The sequence below is a fragment of the Bison bison genome, unplaced genomic scaffold (assembly GCF_000754665.1).
Source record: "Bison bison bison isolate TAMUID 2011002044 unplaced genomic scaffold, Bison_UMD1.0 scf7180017864249, whole genome shotgun sequence".
NCBI classification, from domain to species: Eukaryota; Metazoa; Chordata; class Mammalia; order Artiodactyla; family Bovidae; genus Bison; species Bison bison.
Genome location: NW_011494821.1, coordinates 2,632,474 through 2,641,636, shown reverse-complemented (window position 1 = coordinate 2,641,636; position 9,163 = coordinate 2,632,474). Strand labels below are relative to the sequence as shown.

At 56.3% G+C, this 9,163-nt stretch overlaps 1 protein-coding gene across 1 annotated transcript in view; it reads right to left on the bottom strand.

The window, feature by feature from the left end:
• Positions 1–8,411, bottom strand: part of ATP2A3 (ATPase, Ca++ transporting, ubiquitous) — a 24,752-nt gene extending 16,341 nt beyond the window's left edge. Inside the window, 8 exon segments of the mRNA XM_010847466.1 lie at positions 68–225; positions 1,051–1,515; positions 3,285–3,370; positions 3,621–3,701; positions 3,962–4,100; positions 4,284–4,388; positions 6,141–6,223; positions 6,474–8,411. Of these exon segments, the coding sequence (XP_010845768.1) occupies positions 68–225; positions 1,051–1,515; positions 3,285–3,370; positions 3,621–3,701; positions 3,962–4,100; positions 4,284–4,388; positions 6,141–6,223; positions 6,474–6,645 (1,289 nt within the window). The 5' untranslated portion in view covers positions 6,646–8,411.
• Between the last annotated feature and the right edge of the window lie 752 nt (positions 8,412–9,163).

The following is a 9,163-nucleotide window of genomic DNA, read 5'->3' as shown; positions in this document are numbered from 1 at the left end:
CCCGCCCCTGGGCGATGCCCAGTATGTTGGCCGCGCCCCCAGGAGGCCTCGCCAATGACAACTCTCAACAGTTGTCCTACGTAGCCCCGCCCACCCGTAAACCCCGCCCACCTGTGCCCCTTCGCCGAGCACTCACACTTCGCCCTCCGGGGCATACGTGGTGCCCGAGATGGTGAACTCGTGCAAACGGCAGGTACCCGTTCCGGCCTCAGCTACCACGAACATCTGGGGGGCACAAGGGTGTGCTCATGTTTTTCAAACTCGTTTCATTATCCTTAGTAGGACTGTTCAAATGAAGTCCTACTAGGGATTCTAGCAGGTCAGGGGCTGCAGGGCAGCAAAGCAAGCTGATGCCCCCACCCCTGCGGCAGCCTCTGGTGCACTTCTGTGGGGGACTAAGGTCTCAGACACAGAGCATGGGTTTCCAGGGTTTTATGGGAGCAGGGGTGGGAGGAGTGATCAGGGGGCCTGGGAGAATGGGAAACCCACAGCCTTCAGCAACAGCCCAGCCACTCCTCTACCCCAGAGACCTGCTGGAGTCTCAGCCAGACTCCCTGGAGCATGTGGGCAGCAGCCCAGGATCTGGGATCGAGTGCCAAGGAATGAATAATTCCTGCCTGGGCCCTTCCCAGGTCACTGGAGCTGGTGTATCGGGTGACAGGCACTGACCACAGAGTGTCATGGTGGAGCAGGATTAAAACCTGGGTCCAGGCCCGGCTTGGCTCGGATGCCCAGGCTGTACTTGACCCTCCCCTATTTCCTTTATGGTCACCTGGCAGGGCTTGCACACGCAAACTTCAGACGAGGAAACTGAGGTTCACAGATGGCCTGCGAGGCCTGCCAGGACCCTACAGAGTGACACATGTGTCCAAATGATGCATGTCCAGCCAGGCTTTGCTGCTCTGCCCCAGGAAAACCTGGATCTGCTTCCCACCATGGGACAGCACACATATTCTCTCCTCCATCTCTGGAGTCGGGGAGTGGCCCAGAGAGGTAGCCCAGCCTGCCGAGCATCACACAGCAACACCCAGGCTGGCTGCAGCCACTCACCCGGCAGACCGACATCTGATTGGTGGTGAGCGTGCCCGTCTTGTCCGAGCAGATGACCGAGGTGCAGCCCAGAGTCTCCACAGAGGGCAGGCTCCGCACAATGGCGTTCTTGCGGGCCATCCGCCGCGTGCCCAGTGCTAGGCAAGTAGTGATGACAGCCGGGAGGCCCTCGGGGATGGCAGCCACAGCCAGGGCCACAGCGATCTTGAAGTAGTAGACAGCACCTCGAAGCCAGGAGCCGCCGTGGGCAGGGTCGGCAAAGTGCCCGATGTTAATGACCCACACGGCCATGCAGATCACGGAGATGGCACGAGACAGCTGCTGCCCAAACTCGTCCAGCTTCTGCTGCAAGGGCGTCCGCTCTGGCTCCACGGCGGCCATCTGACTGCGGATCTTACCCAGTTCAGTGTGCAGGCCTGTGGCCACTGCCACACCCACTGCCTTGCCTGATGCAATGTTGGTGCCCTGGCCAAGGGAGGGGATAAGCAAAGGGGCTGGTTGGCACCTCAGTAGGGGACCAGGACCCCTGACCCCTTCAGGCTGGGATTAGGGCTCGCTTCCTGCTCCTTGGCTTTCTCTTTCTCCATGTCACTTAGTGCTCCCAGACAGATGCAGCTATGTAGTCTTGAGTTACGACTGTCATCGCCTTGACAGTGTCAGCTCTATGCAGGCAGGGACTTGGTTTGGTGCCACATTCCCAGTGCCAGCATGGGGTCTGGCACAGAGGCAGCAACAGCTGATATTGACAGCACAGCATAGCACCAACCCATTAAAATGAGGTTCATACACAACCAAAACAGCCACACAGGGGTGCTGCTGTGATCTCAGGTAAACAGTTTTAAACAGTATTTACTGAAGAATCAAGAAAATCTGAGCTTAAGTACATCCATTCCCAAGGCCCCAGTAAGATCCCCAAGCCCTGATGCAAGGGCTGGCCAGCATGAGCCTCCGTGTCCTCCTGTAAAATGGTCCAGCAGAGGCGAGAGAAACAGCTGTTAAGGGGAGGCTCATAACTCATCCCCTTCAGATGGGTGCCCTGTGCCAAGGCTGGAGAGGTGGGTGCTGGCAGCTTCAGTATCTCTTCTGCCCTGAGCCATGCAGCTCCTGCCCCCACGTACAGGCCCCTCTGCTAAGGAAGGGCTTCCCAGATGGCACTAGTGGTAAAGAATCTGCTTGCAATGCAGAAGACCCAGGTTTGACTCCTGGATGAGAAAGATCCCCTGGAAGAGGAAATGGCACCCCTCTCCAGTATTCTTGCCTGGGAAATCTCATGGACAGAGGAGCCTGGCGGGCTACAGTCCAGGGGGTCGCAAAGAGTCGGACACGACTGAGCGACTAAACACGCATGCACTGCCAAGGAAATGACCTGCAGTTAGCCAGAGCGCCCTCCTTAGAAAGTTTCCTGTGACAGCTGCTGATGCCTGGGTGTGCCCCTTGGTGTCCCCTCCCCACCCAAAGCAGCTTATCCAAGGCTTCCGTGCACCTTGGCGGGGCGCTCCCCTCAAGCAGAGCTGCAGGTGAATATCACTTTCTCCCTTTCTGTTCACTTCTGGGGACACTTTATAACTTAGCACCCAGGGCCACTGCCAATCGGCTCGACCCCTCGTTGTGGCCTCTGTGCTCGGCTTCAGGCTGTTACTAGGCAGCCCATGAGCATCACCGGTTAGGTCTCTCTGGGGCCACAGGGGCTGATCCCTTCCCCCAGAGCTGAACCCCATCACTGTCCCTGGGCAGACACTCTCCCTGGTGTCTTGTCTTAGGGATCAGTTTTCTTATCTGAGAAACGAATGGTTCCTGACATTCTCTACCATTCTGGCAATGCTCCTCTCTCTAGAGGATTCTGCTGAGTGACTATACACAGGCTCTGTCCCTCTCCAGCTTAAAGCAGGATAAGCCTAGCAGATAGGAGAAAAACTCTGGAATCAGATGGCTGAGTCCACATCCCAGCTCTGCCGCTCACTGGCTGTGTGACCTTGGGAAACTTACTTAACCTCTCGGTGCCTGTTTCCTTGCTGGAAAATGCAGACAAGTATACTTATTTCAAAGGCGATCCAAGCATAAAATAAATACATACAGGTAAAGGTCTTAGAACAGGGCCAAGCACACAGCTCCACTAAACATAACTATTATTATCACCAGAAATTTTCACGTATTCTCAATGATTGTGAGGTTCTTTCCCATAGGGCTCTATCTGATTCATCTAAATGTTATTATTTTTATTATAAGGCACTTACAGAAAACAGCATGTTCTTCTTGTCCTGGTTGACAGCTCTGGGGTCCGGGATGGCGTCTGTGTGCTTGGTCACAGACACAGATTCACCTGGATGTAGAATCAGAAATGAGAAGCCCGGGACTTCCCTGGTGGTCCAGCAACTGGGACTCCACACTCCCCTTTGCAGGGTGCCTGGGTTCAGTCCCTGGTCGGGGTACTAGATCCCACGTGCCGCAAGTAAAGATCAAAATCACAACTAAGACCCAGTGTAGACAAATACATACACACATACATATTTTAAAAAAGAAACAACAAGCCCCGTGTGAAGTCCTCCCATCCCCGGGCCTCTGGACCTCACCGGTCAGGATGGACTGGTCCACTCTCAGCGTGGTGGACTTGATGTCAATGAGACGGAGGTCGGCGGGCACTTTGTCTCCCACTGTGGAGGGAGAACGGCTTGGCTGAGTGTGGCTCTGGGCACCCCTTCCCAGGAAAGCCTGCAGGGCTCCCAGAAGCCAAGGCCAGGGCTGGCAGGCAGGCCTGAGCTGTCCCCTGGCTTACAGTCCCTTTATTCATCCAATGAGGTTCTGGCTAAAGAGCTGTAGAGGGATCCAACAGCCCCCCTCTACAACATACAGTCAGAAAGAGAAGAGTGGGCTCATTAGCATCTTATAATGCAAGGAGAATACCCCGAAGCACCTGCCACTTCCACGATGTCTCCAGGGACGATGTCCCGGGCAAGGATGCGTTGCACACCCTTTCGGTCCGCGCGGATCACCTTGCCCATCTCAGGCTCATACTCCTTGAGGGCCTCGATGGCACTCTCCGCGTTGCGTTCCTGCAGAGGCAGGAAGGCTATCTATCTCTGCTGGCCCTAGCAAGCCACCCCCTTGGAAGGACACCCCTTGGGGCCTGGGATGGATCTGGAAGCAGAAGGACCTGCAGGGTTCCAGGACCAGGTGAAGGTGACACCTAGCAGCTGGGAGACCCCAGGATGCAGCCGCACCCCCAAGTCTCCCACCTGCCACACGCCCACAATCGCATTGGCCACAAGGATCAGCATGATGACCAGGGGCTCCACGAAGGCTGTCGTGGTCTCCTCGCCCTCCTCAAACCAGGCCAGGACCTGTCGGGATCAGAGCTGGTGAGTGGCAGCTATGCCATGGGCCAGGGTCTGCCTGCCATTTCCTCTGTACTCTGGGTCCGTCTACTCCCGTTTGGGAGAAAGTACCCCTGGGGAGCCCTGGATTTGGAGAGGTCTGCTCTCAGAAGGCCTTGGCTTGGTTACTACTACCTCCAGGTAGTGACCGCCACAGCCCACGTCCCACCCCACCCACTCTCAGGGTCATGGGGCCACTGTTGGCTTGACTGTGGTTCTCCAAGTGTGGGGCCCAGACCAGCAGCAGCATCACCTGGAAATCTGTTAGAAATGCAAATTCCTGGGGTCCATCCCAGACCTGCTGAGTCAGAAACTGGGGTGGACCCCAGCAGTCTGTGTTACAATATCAGGTTCATGGCCCTGTGCTCAGAGGACCATGGTAAGAGGACCAGCCAGAGCCCAGGCCTGGAGGCGGGAGACCTCATTCCAGTCTGTTCCCACCTCCTGGCCCAAGTGGGTACTTGTCATCCTCTCCAGGCCTCCATGTGTCCATCTGTTCTGAGGAGGGGGTACCAGAACCCTTTTGGCTTAGCTGTAGGAGTCCTCAATTTCCAAAGGACAGTGAGTGGCCAGGATAGTCAGACTGAGCTGGCTGGGCCCCTGCCGGCTGGAGGGCAGGGCTGGGAGCAGGAGTGACAACCACCTTCTGGACTCCATTCCCTGCATGACCCTTGGGTCTCTGCTGCTCAGCCACCAATGCCCCGCTCCCCACCGCTCCACCCTGGGCCCATGGCCCTGTGGGTCCAGAAGGAGTCTAGGCTGAGGACATGGTGGGCAGCAATCGGGAGCAGCAGCCAGGAGGCAGCTGCGGGAGGTTGAGGTCTGAAGTCTCTCTGAGGAGCCATGGAAGGTACTGCATGCGCTCTCAGCCCGGGGGATTCGCCCCCCAGGGACATTTGGCAACATCTGTAGACTTGACTGTCACAACCATGCTAATGGCATCTGGTGGGCAGAGGCCAGGGATGCTGCTCAACACTCTACAGTACACAGGACGGTCCCTGCCACAGAGAATTGTCTGGTCCAAGAAGCCAACGGTGCTGATGCTAAGAAACCCTGCACCAAGGCAGGGAGGGGTGGGGTCAGAGGTGCTTTTGCAGGCTCACTCTGAAAACCAGGCTGGAAGAGGGGCTGGAGGGGACAGAGAGCTGGGAGTTCACTGTGGGGGCTGCAAGGGTTTGGGCGAAGAATTGATGCTTTCAAACTGTGGTGCTAGAGAAGACTCTTGAGAGTCCCTTGGACTGCAAGGACATTAAACCAGTCAATCCCAAAGGAAATCAACCCTGAATATTCACTGGAGCAGCTTCAGCTACTATTCACAATCTCCAATATTTTGGCCACTTGATGCGAAGAGCCAACTCATTGGAAAAGACCCTGATGCTGGGAAAGATTGAAGGCAGGAGGAGAACGGGGTGACAGAGGATGAGATGGTTGGATGGCATCACCAACTCAATGGACATGAATTTGAGCAAACTGGGAGACATTATCGAAGGATAGTGAAGCCTGGCATGCTGCAGTTCATGGGGTCGAGAAGAGTCAGACACGACGACGGAGCGTGTCTGACTCACGACTGAGCGACTGACAACAAAGGGGGTGGATAGGGGCCCGGGGATGCCCACAGCTGAGAGGATAGCCCTGTGGCTCAGAGCCTGGGCCACTGAGCACTGCCCGGACCCGCTCCCCGGCCCAGGCTGCCTGATGCCGTGGGAAAGGGCTACTTACGAAAGAGACCAGGGCGGCCAGCAGCAGGATTCGAACCAGGAGGTCCTCAAACTGTTCCAGCACGAGCTCCCACAGGGACTTCCCTGGGAATGGGAGCGCCACATGAGGGCTGGGCTCCTGACCGACTGCCCGATCGCGTCCATGCGGAGCTGCGGTGGCCCAGTCCCTCCCTCCCATTTGAAGGAGGAGAACCCGAGGCCCTGAGAGGCACAGATGGGCAACGCTGGGGGCTCAGCCAGGCCCCACCGCCTGGGAGGGGAGGACACAGCCTGACGGTGGCTGGCCCGGGGTGCCATCTGGTGCCCTCGCAGGCCGCCCCGGCCCCAGCCTCACCTTCCTCGGTCGGGAGTTCTGCAGGATCCAGGCAGCCAAAGGAGCCATGAGGAGACAGAAATGACTGGGTTACCAAGCAGAGTCTGAGCAGTCCCCTCCCTGTGGTGCCCGCCAGAACCCCCACGATGGGCAGGACACATTCCCCCCAGGTCTTTGAGGTCACAGAACACATGGTTTGTGCCTGGATACTTTTACATCCCTCCCCCACCTGACTCTGGTGGAGGATGGCCTGCTGTGACCTGACTCACCCTGGGACAAAAACCGAGCCAGGGCCCTCCAGGCCAGTTCCTCCTCCATTGCACAGAAGGGAAACTGAGACCTGGAGATGGGAACCCTGAGGTCACATCAGGGTAGAGTTGGTAGTTCTCAGGGCTCCCTGCACTGCCCTTTCTCAGATGCCCACCCAGTCCCATTCAATGTCCCCCTACCCACGGGGTCCCCCTAACCACAATGTCCCATTCAAATTGAGAAAACTGGCTCAGGCCACCTCTGACACACCTGCTTCTCCAGGACCAAGGGGACAAGGCCCGCAGCACTGCCCACCCCACCCAGGGCTCCCTGGGCATGACCTCAGCAGGCAGCGCCACGGGCTTCAATTCCTGGAGGCTGAATGTCAGCTTGGTCCCTCCCAGCGCCCCACTCCAGCAGGCTCAGAGAGGACCCAGCCAGCCTGCCGAGGCCCAGACCCACAGAATATTTTGAAGAACCACGTCTCCAAACACCACAAGGACGTGCTGTGCCTTTACAGGCTCCACTTTCATCTCCTTCAGGTCCCAAAGCACCCATGTTACAGGTGGAGCTGGCTGCCCCAGTAACTGAGTCCAGGAATCTTCCCAACAGCCTAAAGGGGAGGTAAGTGGGGAAGCCGACCCCGTCTTGCAGGTGCAAGAACTGAGGTCCAGAGTGGATGCGTGGCTTGAACAAGGTCACACAGCAAGCAGGGGGGTTTGTGGGTCTGAGGAAAGGGACCCTGGAAGGGCTTCTCCCTCCTCCTGCCGATCTCAGGACCTGCCCAGGGCTGTCTGAGGGCTCTCTCAGACCAAGCCTAACTGACCCTTGTCTCCTTTTCTCTGGTACTATTCCCAGGACAATCCCTGGGCCAGCAGCATCGGGGTCACCCGGGAGCTTGTTAGCAATGCAGAACCCAAGGCCCCAGGCCGCTCTTCCTCCCTCCTCCTCGCTGACATGGGTCTTTGCCTCTGCCTACCTGCTTTCAGCTCAAGCACCAGCCGGCATTTTTTCCCACGGGCGCCCCCTACCCTGACCACCTGTTTGGAAGGTCTGGGGTCTGCACCTGGCAGCTGGACCATGGGGAGTACTGAGCAGCCCACTGGGCTGCAGGAATCCAGGAGGAAAACATATAACCTAAAAATACACTTTCTAGCATTTTTCTCCAAAGTCCTATTTTAGGCAACAGCTGACATTTTCCGTGGAAAATGTAATCTCCAGTGTCCTGAGTTGAGATTAAAATCAAACAGACTTTTTCCTTCTGATCTATTTAGCTAAAGTGAACAGGAAAGGCAGGAGAGAGGGCCAGCCCTGGTTTCTGGGCCAATTCTCCAATGGAGCAGGGTCTTTTAGAGGTCATCTCAGCCATGCCCCAGCCTCGGAGTACACGTCAGCCTGCTTCTGCCATGCTAAACCCAGGAGTTTCCTCAAGTCCTCAACCTCTGCAGGTGTCTTCAGGATTCCTGACCTAAGGAAGAGTTTATCTGTAAGTCTCACCCGAATCCCTCCCTCTGTCTACCTAGCCCCTCCCTCTGCTGGCGTGTAGCCTCGAAGCCACCATATTCCTCAGGGCATTTTTTCCGGATGGGGCGAGGCCTGGGGTTGGGAAACCTGTTCCAGAACATACCAGCTCTAGTGAGTGAAGCTGCTCAGTCATGTCCAACTCTTTGCAACCCCATGGACTATAGTCTACCAGGCTCCTCTGTCCATGGAATTTTCCAGGCAAGAGTACTGGAGTGGGTTGCCATTTCCTTCTCCAGGCGATCTTCCTGAGCCAGGTATTGAACCTGGGTCTCCCGCATTGCAGACAGACACTGTATCATCTGAGACACCTGTGAAGCAGCCACCAGCTCCAGTCCCCACTGCAAACTGCCCTCCACCTGCTGGTCTCACCGGGTCTCCTCCCTCTCCCCTTCCACCTGACTGTCCCCTTCTGCTGACTCACAGCCCGATCCAAGGTCCACTCTTGGTGTCGTTATCACGCTGTTCCCCCGGGGCTTCTCATTCTCCCCACCTTGTGGACACACAATAGGACTGTATGTCCCATCTTCCTGTTCGAGTTGCAAAAAGAAGGATGTGTGTTAGTTTGGGCTGGAATGTAGAACTGTTGGAGAATGGCACTGTCCAGTGGAACTTCCTGCGGTGATGGAAAAGTCCTACAGCCATGCTGTCTGATACGGTAGCCACCGGCCACATGGAGCTATTGAGCACTGGGAATGTAGCCAGTGTGACTAAGTAGCTACATTTTATTTCTTTATTATTATTTTAAAATATTTAATTATTTGGCTGTGCCAGGTCTTGGCTGCAGCATGTGGGATCTTCCATCTTCACTGTGGCATGTGGAATCCAGTTCCTTGACGAGGGATCAAACTTGGGCCCCCTGCGTTGGCAGCCGAGTCTTATGACACTGGACCGCCGGGAAAGTCCCAGTAGGTATATTTTAAATTAATTTCATTCACTGA